Source organism: Dysidea avara, chromosome 3, assembly GCF_963678975.1.
Source record: "Dysidea avara chromosome 3, odDysAvar1.4, whole genome shotgun sequence".
Lineage (NCBI taxonomy): Eukaryota > Metazoa > Porifera > Demospongiae > Dictyoceratida > Dysideidae > Dysidea > Dysidea avara.
The window spans coordinates 23,001,819-23,017,422 of record NC_089274.1 but is presented as its reverse complement, the minus strand read 5'-3'; the positions used below and the strand labels follow the sequence as shown (position 1 = coordinate 23,017,422).

Sequence of the window (15,604 nt, the reverse complement as noted above, 5' to 3'; positions counted from 1 at the left end):
CCACAACTTTTTTCACCCAAGGCTTTTGAAGGCCATATACCTTTTTTTATAGCTTGGCTGTTTTTGCAAGGATAAGTATTACTGTATGTAGTTAATATGCTGCCATCTGCATGATTTCTATATAAGTGTATTGTTGTATCAATTTCATGCAGTCATTTCCTTTATGCTTATGTGTAGGTGTTTGTGTAGATATTCAAATTATTTTCACTGATGTTGTTAGCCATCTCTGCAAACGTTACATTGACAACCGGTTTTGTACTACAGTGGATGGCTGGCCACCATATCAGCCCAAACACTATACAACACTTACGCTCATACATAGCAGAGGCAAGTGTACTGATGCTGCTGTGATTTCTGTCACCTATGAACTAGCAAACACTGGAAGAATTATGACTGAGTCTGTTTTGAATTCACATGCTGATGTTGAGCATGATAGATATGCTGGAGCAACCAAAAACATATCAGATATTTTTGTACCTGTTATATCTGCTGGTGGGTCTATCAAAGATCCTAATCTAATACTTATAGAAGGTGCACCTGGAATAGGTAAAACTGTTCTAGCAAAAGAAATTGCTTTTCAATGGGCTAATAATAAATTATTGAGTAGTAAAAAGTTTCTTTTCTTGATTTTCTTACGTGAATGTAATGTCAATAGAATAGTATCAGTTGAAAGTTTTGTACAGTATGCAGTTAAAAGCAGTACTAGTGAAATGATCACTTGTGTTGCAAAGCATCTCTCTCAAACTGATGGTGAAGATCTTGCTATTGTTTTTGATGGATATGATGAAATATCTGAAGAAGTCAAAATGCAGTCCTTTGTTGCAGATATAATCCATCGCAGAGTTTTTTTCAAGAGTTGTTTGGTGATCACTTCTCATCCTACAGCTTCATCACATCTACATAGTCTTGTAGACTGTAGGGTAGAAATAGTTGGCTTCACTGAGGAAGACAGACTTGATTATGTTCGAACTGCTTTCCAAGGTATGGAGGACAAAATTAAGGCACTTCAGCTTTATTTACAGTCCAATCCTACAATTAATGCACTCTGTTATATTCCTTTAAACATGACCATATTACTATGCCTTGCTGATGGTGATATGGACACGTTACCCAAAACTCAGACAGACATGTATAGAAAATTCATTGAAATGTCAGTTTATCACTTCATTAAGAAACTAAGTGGAGGTAACAGTCCTGTTTTAACTGATTTGGCCAAGTTGCCTCCTCCACATAATCAAGTGTTTAATGAAATGGCAAAACTAGCTTATAAGGCTTTAAAAGTTGACAAAATAGTGTTTACGTTGCATGAAATTGAGGCAGATTGTTCTAACTTGACCATAACTCAAAGTAACTGGAATGGCCTTGGATTGTTAAAAGCAGTTCGATATTTTAATATTCAGACTGGTGGTGAAGATGTAACGTTTCATTTTCTTCACTTCTCAGTTCAAGAATACATGGCAGCTTATCATATTTCAACATTACCGGATAAAAAGCAAATCAAAATTCTCAGCAAAAGTTTTTGGAGGCATCGTTATTACAACACTTGGATAATGTATGTTGGTATCACTGATGCAAGCTCTTTTGCATTGAGGCATTTTCTTTCGGGAAACAGGTTTCAATTTTTCACTAAATTATCAAAGAACACAACTGTATCTAATAAGCTGTTAAATAACAAGATCAAGTGCCTCTATCTGTTTCAATGTCTTGTTGAAACTAGCAATAAAGACATGATTAATTCTGTTGGAAAATTTTTTCAAGGAGATGTTATTGATCTTAGCAACCAGACCCTCTTGCCCAATGATCTCAATACTCTGGGATTCTTTTTAATAACATCTTTGAAGAAGGATTGGGAATATCTTAACTTGTCAAAGTGTAGTGTTGGAAGTGTAGGTTGTGGTGTTCTGAGTGATAGGTTCTTAGAGCATCATATAGTCACTATTAACAAAGTTGATTTTTCTTTTAATCATTTGAATTTTGAATCTCTGAACAAATTATTTCAAATGCTTGTATGTTGGCATACAACAGAGGTGATTATTACTGATGATGCTATATTAAATGATGTCACTTACAGCGGTTTGCTTGCTGCAGTTGAAAATACATTTTTTCATCCTTCTATCAAATCTGGATTGAAATTAACTATAATTGGTTCATTGATATTTGTCAACAACCTGGATTGGAAACGTATTGTTTCTGTGTTTCCTAAATTAAGAAATACCAAAGGCTTGCATGTATATTTATTTAATTGCAAATGGCAGTATAAATACAGTATTTCAGAAACTCAAGAATTGAAAACTTTTATTGGGGACAGAAAACTTAAAACTTTCCATGCAATTTGCACAGTTCTTGGTGTTTGGACTACTAAAGAAGTCTGCAATATCTTGTTAAATAGTGGCTGGGATGTTGGCTTGTTTATTTATAATTCAACTTTACATGACCAGGTGGCTGATGAATTGGTTGCGTTACTACCCGACAGTATAAATTTTGGTGTGCAGGTGGTAGTTAGCAGCAGTAAAGTTCAAGGTCAGATTATTACAGACTCTCTAGCTACAAACCTTTCAGAATTAGAATTATTTAACCTTGTTTGCTGCATTCGATTGCTTTGTGCTGGCAAAAAGCAAACATGTGCTTGGAAAGTGGTTCACTCTTATCATGGCTCAAAGTATGATTTTATAATGCATACTTTTATTAGATTGCTGTGCAAAACACTTGTTAATGACTGTATAAGAATCGCACTGTTTGAAAAGGATACCTTGATTGCTCATAAGTTTAAATTTAAAGTATTTGAGAGAGTAGTTGTTTATAAATCACTGAAAAATGTTTACCTTAACAAGTGTGACATAACCACTTCTGATTTTGAGACAGTTTTAAACAAGGCGGTATCCATATCTTTGTTTTATGTTCTAAACAGTTACTTAGATTTACATTGCCTTATGATGTTGTGTGCGATGAAAGTAAAAGAACTCTTTTTACATAGCACTAGTTATATAAAAAGAGATGACTTGAACATCTTAACTTCTGCTTGTCAAAATGGTTCCACAATTGTGGTCACAAAAGATGCTTTAATAGCTCATAATCCAACAACTGAACAAATTGCACTAGCACTCCTGTTGAAACCATCAACAAAAATTTGGAAATTTTCAAAGTGTCAGTTAACTGCACCTGTTTTCTACCAAATCGCAGCAACTTTGGCTGCCACTCTCAGTGATTGGGTCGAATTGGATCTTTCAGGTTGCAGTATTGGAGTTGTTGAGTGTGACATCATATACAGGTATTTGGTGATTGAGAAGTGTAAATCAACAGTAAAGACATTAAGAATCTCTGCTGATAAGTTTACTTTAGCAATCACATTCCAATTTATAAAAATACTGTTATTGTGGAAAGTGAATGAATTATTTCTTTGTGACATCGAATATGACTGTTATATCAATTTTATTGAAAAACTTGAGAGAAGTTTAGTTGTGAAAAAGTCATTGCAGGTTTGTATGTCTGTAATCTGCAAAAGTAGCAAAACTGGCTTCTTTTGTAATGCTGAGAGTCATGGAATCAATGGACAACCTTCTACTAGTTTGTACATTGTCAATTGCTGGCTACCTTCTAATTACCACATTAAAGAAATTGCTAGTGTAGCTGCATTGCAATATTTGTGGCATCTTCATTTGATCAACAATGAATTGCACGAACAGAGCGTAGTGGATATTCTTGGTTGTTTTGCTAACAGAAAAATGGAAATAACAATATCTGATACTCTTGCTATCAGTACTGAAGTCCTTTACAATCATATCACTGATCAAAAATTATTATATTCAGCCCAAGTAAGCTTTGTAATAATGGTTGGAAACTTTCTGTGTGGTATTAATGTAACTCAATGTCAGTTGCGTTTTCTGCAATCTCAACCATGTTGTGACCTGGAGCATGAAGTTGTAACTTTGATTAAAGAGACTAAGCCATATCATGCAAAGGAGTTATTTGTTTGTCATGACAAGCAGCTGAAGGCAGTATATTTTGTTGCCAGAGTGTTACGTTTGGCATGCATTGCAAGGGTAATTGCTACGCTTAAAAGTATAGTGACTTTAACAGTACTGGGGATTGACAATTATGACATTACAAATGAAGTTTCCAATGATATAGCAGCTATAGTTTATCAAAACAAAACTTTAGAGAAGTTGTATTTAAACAGTACTTTGCAGGCTGCAGGAATAATAAGAATAACTAAACTATTACAGGATAAATATACCTTAAAAGAACTTGTAGTTGGCAATAGTGTTTTTACAGACCATGCTTTAGAGAATTTAGCAGCTGTCATCTCTCATAACATGCAGCTAAAACATTTTGGTCTTTGTAATAGCAGTTTTCAAAATGGTGATGGTATTGTGTTAACAAAGGCTTTACAGTGTATATCAAATTTGCACAGACTGACTTTTAAAAAGACCAACATTACTGCAGAATTTGCTGATAGTATAGGAACAATCTTGTCAGTCAATACTCATCTACAACATCTTGATCTCGATGGAAATGATCTTCAAGGATCAGGTGCTATAGCAATTAGTAGAAGTCTACAGAATGTTTCAATGATAACCAGCCTACATATGAATGACAACAACATCAGTGAAGATGCAGCAGATGATATAGCTTACACTATATCCAGTCACTCTTGTACAAAACTACAAGAGCTTGGTTTAAGTAGAAACAAACTACAGACAGCAGGAATTATAAAGATTATGAAGGCTTTGCAGAGAGTATCAACATTAGTAAAGCTTTGGATTGATAACAACAATATCACAGAGGAAGCAACAGGCAGTATAGCAGCTGCTTTATCACATAATGTCAATGTGCAAGAATTTGTGATAGGTGGAAATAATATTCGAACTGAGGGTGCTATGCTTATTGCAAAAGCTTTACGTGGAAATTCAGAATTGGTAAGATTTTGCATTGATAACAACAACATAACAGACAAAGCTGCAGTTGAAGTAGCAGCTGTTTTATCTAATAATACTGCACTGCAAGAACTTAGTATCTATGAGAATGGTTTTCAATCTACAGGTGCTGTTACAATTTTTAAAGCATTGCATAGTATGTCTTCTTTAATAATGCTAGATATTAGCAATAATGAGATTGATGATGAAGCATCGAATGATATAGCTGTGGTTTTGCATAATAATAGGGGACTGCAACAGGTCAACATTGGTGGAAATGGTTTCCAAACTATGGGAGCTAATAGAATTTCCAAAGCTCTGCACTGCATCACAGCACTACTAGTGTTGGATGTTAATTACAATGAAATTGATAGTGAAGCAGCAGATGATTTAGCAGCTGCTCTGCTGCATAATGCTCAATTACAAGAGCTTAATATTGGTGGGAATGATTTTCAAACTGCAGGCATAATCAAAATAGCTGAAGCTTTGCAAAATACTACGACACTGAGAGTCTTAGATATTAGTAATAACAATGTTACAGAAGAAGCAGCTGATAGTATAGCAGTTGTGGTGTCTCGTAATACTCTATTGCAAGTGCTTAATATTTCTGGGAATGAGTTTCAAACACTGGGAATCGTAAAGGTCCTCAATGCTCTGCAGAGATGTTTATTGTTGGCGATAATAGATATCAGCAATAATAGTATCACTGATGATGCTGCAGATGATTTAGTAGCGTTGTTGTGTTGCTGCAGTCAGTTACAAGAATTGTATATCAATGACAACGATTTATGTACAGAAGGCTTGTTAAAAATTGTAAAATGTATTCAAAACGTATCAGTGTTGACACTGCTGGATTTCAATCATAATCATCTTACTGATGAAGTTGAAAGTTGTATGGTGTCAAAGTTAACTGATAAAAAGCACTTACATGTATTCAATTTATTGGAAAGTGCAGTTAAAATGAAGATTTTGAACAGTATTAATAATGTATCAAAGATAACAGGAGAAAGTGGTTGGAGTGATAATAGGCAAATCTTCCCTGGGAAATGGAAAACTAGACAAATGCTAATGCAGTCATGGGATGCTGAACTGTTACTCAAAAAATTTGTGCCCTACATGTATTCTCAAATTAAATCAGTGCAGCTTTTACCAAAAGATGACAGTAAGTTGATGCATGAATAAACATCTCATGCTATTTTGAATAATTAAATAATTCTGATGTTCTTCAAGTTTCAATTAATTAGCCGGTGAATCTATTTCTAATTGATACTTCAAATAACAGTGATACACTTTTTACATAGTAAAGTATTGACATGATAACATAGTAAAGTTTTAACGTAGATAAGTAAAAAGTAGAAAAGTAAACAAGTAGATGTTACGCAGGTTTTACACCCCCAGTTTCTATGTGTTACCTTATTATATAGGACCAAGTGTCCTACAGACCTTCAGCACTTGTGCTGTAAAGCTTTAATAAATAAATAAATATTAAACTATGCAGCAAAGTTTTATCTTTTCTCATTAAGTAAGGATGTGTAGCCAATAAGTTAAACACATAGCAAAGAATATTTTACCTATACTTTAATAAAATACAGGGGAATACCCGTACACAGACAAATATTCTATTAGCAATCTCATGCCTACCCCTTCTATAAATGTACTGTCTTTTCCAAGTAGCTTGTATAATGCAAAGCATTTTATATTACATTATCAGACTGACAACTGCAAATGAAAAATTTTCAAGGCAAGTTTGGCTACTCCTGCTTTGACTCACTCACTTTAAAATGGGAGGTTGTGGGACGGGACAACTTTCTAGAGTGATTTGCAGTTTTAATGCAAATTGTATGACTTGGCTAGTTTTTGAATTAGTTCGGTGGTATCTTCTTAGCTCCACAGAAGGCCTGGAATACAAGTGAATTACTATGAGGGATGAATGATTCAGAATGACTATCGTGCATAATGTTACCCATAGTTGCAGTAAAGTGGCTGTAAGCCATGAGGATGACAAAGTCCTCAGAAGAAAAAAGAACTGAAAAGTTTTTAATGAACTTTATATTACAGCTGCCATGTGGGTAATTGGTATGCTTACAAATGAAACCTTTTATTGTGTAGTTCGGTTTATTTACCACTTTATTACAATTGTTGTTGTTGTAATTCACACAGCAATACACAGAAAAAGAAAATTTTCCTCTGTTAAAGTGGTAGTGGTTGGTGATGACAGTGTTGGAAAATCTTGCTTTATTACTCATTATGTGACAGAAAAGTGTGATCTATTTCAACATGCAACAATTGGTAGCAACATAATGATGAAAATGATAAATCACAATGGAATTGTTTCAAAGCTCCAGGTCAGTACTGTGTGTGATTTATCCTATATATGTGTGTGTGCTGTTTACAGTGTTTTGTGCTGTTTATAGTGTAAGTAGCCAATGATCAAATAGTAACTATTATTGTAAGTTATGAATCAAGTGATAATTCCGTAACAAATTTGGAAGCTTACAATAATGTCTATATAGTGTGTAGCCTGAACTTGTCAGCCTTAAGAATTCATGTGTAAACATTACTAGTGTTAATATCTATAGTAATGTGAAATTGCAGAATTGGCTTAAGTGTATACAACATTTTTACTGCATGTGTTGAGTTAGTTCTGTTGACTTACACAGTAATCAATCAATGGAAAAGAACAACGCCTCTAGTTTGATTGTGCTTGTGGTATTGCAGACTGTTTACCATGAGGTTAAACTAAAAATCAATCAATTTATAGCTTGACAATATGAAGGGTGTTGCCATGAAGACTTATTGTTCCACCAGGGACCTCTGAGAAGGCTAAAAGCCTGTTAACACAAAGAGTGAGAGTCTTTATAAGAAATGTTATTGCCCATACTTTGTATATTGATATTTACAACTGCATAGCCATAACACCAAATGGTTTGCTTTTCTTGTGTGCATGAATCCTGTTTGATATTTGGTCACTTACGCTACTTGAAAGGATGGTATGCATAATGACTGATTTGTACAGTATACATGATGGCCTACTCTTTGGGAAACACAACTTTTATGGCTGTTTTTGCATATTAATAGTGGTGATATGCATGGAAGAGGGACAGAGTGGTTATAATACTTTGCTAACAGTCTGCACATTAAAAATGTATATTGCTGGAGATGATGTCATGTGGGTAAATGCACTATATACTGATTGACATAAAGTAACAGATGCATAAATTTTATTAATTACTTCATTTAGATATGGGACACAAGCGGATGTCAGCGTTATAATGCATTATTAGATGGCTATATTCAGCAGACCAGAGGAATATTTGTTTTATTTGACTTTACAAATTGGACATCATTTGTTAACGTGCAGAAATTTTGGTAAGGACTTATGTGTGAGTAAAATTTCCTGCATCATTGCACTCTAACCACTAGAGGGCTGTGCAAAATGATAATGCATATTACAATATCTGTTTACACACATAAAAACTAATAAAATTACTTCATTATGTCCATAAAGTTTACCTTTTTGCTAGCAATTTATGCTTGCTTCAGCCATAATTGGAAACCATTATCATGACATGAATTATAGTTAGTATTTAACCAGAACTGCATACTCTGTATCTTCCTCATTCTGGGCTGTCCTCCTGGTGTACATTTGTGTACTTTATCACAATAACAATAATGAATAATGAGTTTGTTTTGATAACGATAATAATTGATGACCGTAGTTATCAATATAATAATTATGTATTTTTGTGCTGATGGACACATCTTTGCTATATATATAATGTCTATAATAAAACAGTGGCAATCAGGACCAGTATACTACTAAGACAATCAGAAGCTACTACTCATTATTTGTGGTTAGTGCATATTTGGTTCATGAGTTTCATAGTCTTGTTTCACCATTAATATGCCATGCCTGTAAATGAGGTTTAACGGCATGATTTATCTAAGATTTAATGTTTGAGTTATTGCATTGTGTAGGCAATATACACTGTAAACGATGTACACATTGTAGACTACAGTCTTCACTGGTTTGCTGGCTTATTCATTTTCCATCCCAGTTGCTAATAATGTCATTGTAGTCTAAAATCTTGGCAATTCCTATACTTTTACAAGTATGCAGAAAAAAAATTGGAATTTTCAACTAGAGTAGGGACCATAGGACATCAATAAAAAGTACTGAAACAAGCTGGAGTAGTGCATGATATTAAATCACAGTAAAACAATAAGAAGTGTTATATCCCTACTGTGCATGCACTTCCATTATGGTACTTGAGCACAGTAGGGATATAACACTTCTTATTGTTTTACTGTGATTTAATATCATGCACTACTCCAGCTTGTTTCAGTACTTTTTATCGATGCGCTATGGTCCCTACTCTAGTTGAAAATTCCAAATTTTTTTCTGTGTACTTGTTTGTTAACTTTTTAAAAAATAATTATTATGACTTTTGAACCCCTTATCTATGAACCCATGCATACTACATCTGAAATGGCATCGCACGCCCCGGCTATATCAATTATCGTCTGAAAAGTGAAGTATTCATTACACTTTGTTGTCAGCTATGTTCAACCCATTACACAGCAGTACGAATGAACTATTAGAAAAGCACCTCTGCAATCAAAATAGCCACTATGAAAAATACAACAATTTATGTTACGAAGGGAAGCCATCACATGCTACCGCAAAATCGACACTTTTCGCTGTCAACAAAAATGAATGGAAGACACTGGTAAGTCCATGAAAAACACATTGTATGCACTGAGGTATGCCAAAAGGCACCTCTCAAGTCGAAGTAACGTTGAACAGTGAAAAAATCAAACCCGTAGCCTTAGTTGTTATTGAGTTACACTGGTCTGAAGGCATCAGTCAGTTACTTGCTCAGTCAGTCAGTTACTCAGTCAGTGTAAAATTCCGTTAAATAGTTCCGTAGCAACTTTTTGAAGGTGTTTCACGTCCATCTGAATCCTTGCTTGGGCTTAGTTTTACCTAACCAATACTGCCTCGTCATCATCAGGGAAAATTGAGGCTGGTGTTTGGGTGATGTTATTTTGTGGGCCACGCCTACTCTTTTGTGGTTCCTACTATACAGTACTATCATACTGTATGATATACTACCTCACTTCTTGATAGAGGGCTTTCCATAATGTGCTTGCATGCTTGATATATGCATTTTTGTAGTATGTAAATGTAATTAAGCTATATGACATTGGTTTTATCAGGATCAATAAAGGACCATCAGATTGCTACAAAGTTCTTGTTGGCTATAAATGTGATTTGGTGCATTTACGGCAGGTTCCTGAAAAGAAGATAGTAGAATTTAGTAATTTGCACAACTTGAAATATTTTGAAACTAGTGCTAGGACTGGTATCAACATAAATGAAGCATTTCTTGCTATTTATAAAAGTATTATTTCTATGTCATAAGTATAGATAGTAGCTACACAATAGTGGAATGTTTGTATTGCTATAAACTTGTACATAGCTTTATAGATATAATATTTATGCTGTGACTACCATTGTGTTTTATTATGTAATGTATACTATATTTTCTGAATAAACCGCATCAATAAATTAATTGTTTCATATAATTATGATGAATTGATGAGTACATTTTGTTGGATTAAATAAATATTAATTGTTGCATTTCATGCTTATGTACATGTAAGCAGTTATAACATTAAAATATTTAATGTACTTCACCCCCAACCACAATAATGGTGGGCAATCAGACATTGTAAAGTAAGAAGAACTGGATGGTTAGTGTATGTACAGGTGAGTGGTAGATGTACAAGAGCTCTGTCTTCCTGGGAGGTAACCTAATAACCCACTTTTCTGTTCATTCAACCATACTAGCATGAGCTATGTAAACGACCTGTTTATGAAGGGTAGCGCAAATAGTTTGAGAGCAGCTGCACAAAGATATTTGGTTGATAGGCTCAACTTGTACCATGCAATGTAAACCTGTATTATAGTCTTACAGTGTCCCTACTATCATTGAATAAGCACACACCGGATATGGATCTTTGTGTATACGGTCAGTGAATTTAATAAGTGATACTCAAATAACTTAAGTCCATTGGTGGGTACTGAGTGCGAAGGCTGGAATGGAATGAAACCAGAAAAGAGGATGCTTCTATAAGAAATTGCCTTTACAGCTTTCTCATCACTTCTTGCCTTAATGACTTGCTGGAACTGCACTAAATTTCTTTTTTGTGGCTTTGATAAAATTGTCTATGTTGACTTTTACCTGCTACTAGTAACCTCTAACTAATTGTGCATACCTTATTCCATTGTCTACAAAGTAGAAAAGCAATTCAATTGTATAGCTTACAACTACCTACTGTGTACAAACCTCTCAACTGTCATGATTTCACCACAAGACTCAAGGATTTAGGCTTAGGCAAGGTACTGCTTTCTCAAAGTTATGCTCTGAGTCAAGTTTCTGGCAGAAAACAAAACTTAAGCCCAAATATATTTAGTCAACTTCAGATTAAGAAAGTATTCTGACATGATGAATATTTTAATGGAGCTCAATTTAATGAAAGTGCAGCATGGTGAGATTTTTTTTCACATTTTGTGGTTAGTAAACCATGTAATGACTTTATCCCAAAGCTATCAAAAGGATAAGAGAGTTTTATCCATCCCCCAATTTAACTAGTAACAGGCACCCACTTATATTACTCTGCAAAATCAAAGATGTTGGTGGCCACCTTACATGTTTGTACAACAGCTAGTTTACTTATATTTGGAATCACCAATCTGGCAAACACCACTAATTAATTTGTCACCTGAAATTCACTGATCTTTACACACTGTTTATGTCACTGTCCAACAGAACATCTTATCAGCTCACAAGCATGGTATGACAAAAGAAACTATATTCTCACTTCCCAAGTTAGAGATCAAGTGTGGCTTAATTTTGCACCCTAATGTGAAACCTGAAACATTTACATCACAGTGATGGATACCATAATGCAGTATTGGACAAGATCAACAAAGTGATTTACCATGGTAACATAGATCTGAATGCTAAGCCATTAGTTGTCCAACATAATCAATTTATTTATTAAGTTTGCTGCAGTTACAGTATATATACATACGAACATACATACATACATATACATTTACAAAAAGAAAGTGATTATGTACTGCAGCTGGTATGCTGGTGTGTCTTACCAGCACCCAAATTAATTACAGCTATATAGGGGTTAAATTACATCTAGAGCTAGGATATACAACATGAAAACTGTATGGGTTTGTTCATTACAATGTCTAAGAAAGTTCGACCAGAAAATGTTGAAAATTAAATGGTGTTATGGTACCCTACAATGAGTTCCCACTCCTACTTCACATTTAAGCTTGCCTTCCATAATGCTGACTCAGCCACTTCAAATAGTTAGGCCTGTGTCAAATATGCTGGCACAATAAAAAGCATAATAGGCTGGAGTGCTATGCCAACACAATGCTAGCATATAGGTAGAGATTTCAAACTATGGAGCTTAATTCCATGAAAAATAGATTAATACTCAATAATAGAGCAGTCAGTGGAACTGAAAACTGCAATAGAGCACCCAAAAGCTCCTTAGATTGATACCCTCTAATAGAATAGTCACTTTGTAATGAAATAGTCTAATAGAGCATTCACTGATTAAATGTTTCAAGACAATTAATTGCAAGAAATGCTGCTAGCCTATCAAGTATAATGGGATGAAAATTTTGGGAAATTCCTGAAAGCATTCTGGGAAAAATTGTGAGCATATTTGACTCAAGAGTTCAAAGATAAATCCCATCATCCATTGGGAGGATATATATCACTCCACTTGACAGCTCGAGTGCTACTGCACCTACATAGTAGCTTATCATCTACTCCAATTAGCAGTTCCACTACTCCAACCAGTGGTTCAACTAACAATACAACATGCCCTATGGCAGCATTAATTCAGCCAGTTAGCTAATTCATACATTCAAATTCAATGTATGTGCATGAGCCTCAGATAAATAAGTGTGGGCTTAATTTGAATGGCTGTGGTTTCAAGTTAAAGGGCCCACCTTATGTATACTTTACAGCTTTAAAAGTAACCTAAGTCGGTATAAGGCATGGATTCATGTGAGCCATTACTCTATTTCACTCAGCCTTCTGCCAATCAATTTCTTGAGCAGTATGGTAGTACTGTATATTAGGTCTTGGCTTTTTCAGCCAAAAATATAACCATAAAACCAGCCTCAATTTCCTATCATGAAAGCTTGGCAGCATTGGTTAGGCACAGCCAAGCTTAAAAATGTCTTCAAAACCAATCCCAAACTCTTCCAAAAAGTCTCTATGGAATTGTAAAAAGTTTCTATTTAACAGAATTTAATGCTGACTGACTGACTGATTGACTAACTATCTAAATACTTTACTTTAGGTTTAAGGAAGAAATACTTTAGGTTTAAGAAAGAAAATCCATCTCTCCTGGAGGAGACTGAGTGTGTCCCCAACTAGACATTGAGTGACCTGCAGTTCAAATCCTGGGGTTGGAGGGATTTTTTTCCTTACTTTGGCCCCTTTTCTGTTACACCTTTTCAGCTATAAGTCACTAAGTCTAAGTCCTTGCAATTAGGTTAGGTAATCCTAAGGCTGCAGCACATGTTGTTGTCAGACCTTCAGTGCTGGTTACTGTAAAGCGCTAATAACAATAACAATAAAGCCTCCAGCCATTGTTGGAAGTTGCGCTTCATCCCAAGATGTGCCTTTTTTGCCAACCACAGTACGTACAATACACATATCTTACCTTTGTCCTCCTTTGTGTTCCAGTTCTTTTTGCTGACAACACAAAGTATCGATTAGTGATACTGCAATGCAGCTTCCCTGTGGTGATTGCAGAGATGTTTCTCATACTGTTCTTCATTTTTAACGCTTTGTAATGTGTGGAACATAGCTGAAAACAAAGAGTAATGGCCACCTCCCTTTCCATACTTAATTGATTATTGGGGCATGTGTTCTGACTCAAAAGTAGTTTTATGGCATTAAATAATCTTGGTGACATTCTTTCTTTTAATGCGATACTAGTCATGGTTATAGACTGAAGTTTAGGGATTTAATGTCCAGCAGGTATAGGCAACTTTCCTTGTTTTACCACTGTTTAGCTATTCCCTTGTTTCACAACTTTTTTTTCTTTGATCTCTAATCCAACTTAAAGATATGATTGTGGGCAGAAAAAGGAATGATTGTGGGCTTAAATTGTGGGCACAAAAAGAAATGATTGTGGGTTTCACTAGTTGTGATCATATGCTGTTTATAACCAAATAACCACTTTGTGGGTAACGAAAGTAACCTAAGGTGCTAAAATTAGTACTTAGGAGTATAGGTGAGTCATCTTGTCATATGGTTGAAATGTACTGTGTAGAAAAACGATCCCACATTACGAAAATGATTATTTAGTCATGCCTAGTAACTGAACTATGCAATGCTGACTCACTCAATTATTTTTCTTTCAAGAGAATGACCTAACTAAACCAATATATCTGAGTTTATGCTAAATTCAAATCCACAATTCAAAACTTTAAGCAGCTCAATATAAAGAATCAAAGGAATCTGATGCTTTGCAACTGCCTCAGAATCAAAGGCAGTTTTATACATAAATAAAGCCTTGTGGTTTCCTTTGATCTGAGGTGTCAAAGTGGTATATATATATATCATGGGTTAAACACAGTACACACAGCAGCAATAATATAATTATGAGACTTGTGATCAAATCAAAATATGCTTATGTACATCACGTGTTACATAGTAACATGAGTAAATTACAAAAATATTCTCTCCTCCCAAATATCTTGTGTTCACTCAGGATAACAAATTCACTACATCTTGCTGATGGTTGGTGTTAAGGGTGAATAGCACCTATATACTACCACTCTGTTCAATTTATTAGTACGATTATGGAACCATGTGAATTTATTTGTTATAAACAATTAGAGTGCACAATTGAACTCCAGGAGTGTATGTTTTCTGGGCTGGGGGTGGGGGATCAGTTTTGAAGTAGTCTTAGGGTGTTTCCCCTGATTGCCTTTGCCAGTTGTGAGACAGAAAATGAGGTGCGTACAAAAATAATATGTCCTTGAGTCAAATATGCTCAAAATGCTTTCAGGAATTTCCCAAATTTTCACCTATTGTGCTCTTCAGTATTTGCATTATGCTCCTAGGTTAACTACATTTCTTGCAACCATATTGATCAGTGAATGCTCTATTAGAGTTACTAGAGTATTTCACTACAAATTGACTGTTCTATTAGAGAGTATCGATCTAGGGAACTATGTACAATGCATTTGAGTGTGCTTTATTGCAGTTTAATTTGCTGTTTCCACTGACAGCTCTCATAGGCTAGAGAGCTATGCCAGTATAATGCTAGCATATTAGGTAGATATTTTAAACCATGGAGCTTAATTCCATGAAAATAGATTGATAATCTTTTTTATCATGCTGGCATATTTGACACAGATAAATATGTCCTCCATTTTTGTACATCTGTCCAATTAGTTGACCCAAAAGAATGTTTTTGAAACCTACACTGTGCTGTGCATGTAGCTTATTCATACTATAAACCTAAATCAACCTGTTATACTAATAATTTTAATGTTGCTTTTCTCTTTCCCATTATGCCACACTATTTTTAAAGTGAAAACACTGGTATCAACGCTACTACTACATAAA

The 15,604-nt window shown here is 34.8% G+C and overlaps 2 protein-coding genes across 2 annotated transcripts; both read left to right on the top strand.

The window, feature by feature from the left end:
- Nucleotides 1–389: 389 nt before the first annotated feature.
- Nucleotides 390–3,283, top strand: LOC136248414 (NACHT, LRR and PYD domains-containing protein 12-like). The gene is made up of 2 exons (XM_066040197.1): nt 390–1,886; nt 3,269–3,283. The coding sequence occupies exons 1-2, from the start codon at nt 390–392 to the stop codon at nt 3,281–3,283; spliced, it is 1,512 nt and encodes a 503-aa protein (XP_065896269.1).
- A 614-nt stretch (nt 3,284–3,897) lies between these two features.
- Nucleotides 3,898–10,465, top strand: LOC136251839 (NLR family CARD domain-containing protein 3-like). Its single transcript, XM_066044243.1, has 4 exons — nt 3,898–6,075; nt 7,074–7,258; nt 8,155–8,282; nt 10,134–10,465. The coding sequence occupies exons 1-4, from the start codon at nt 4,314–4,316 to the stop codon at nt 10,336–10,338; spliced, it is 2,280 nt and encodes a 759-aa protein (XP_065900315.1). The 5' UTR covers nt 3,898–4,313; the 3' UTR covers nt 10,339–10,465.
- Nucleotides 10,466–15,604: the final 5,139 nt, after the last annotated feature.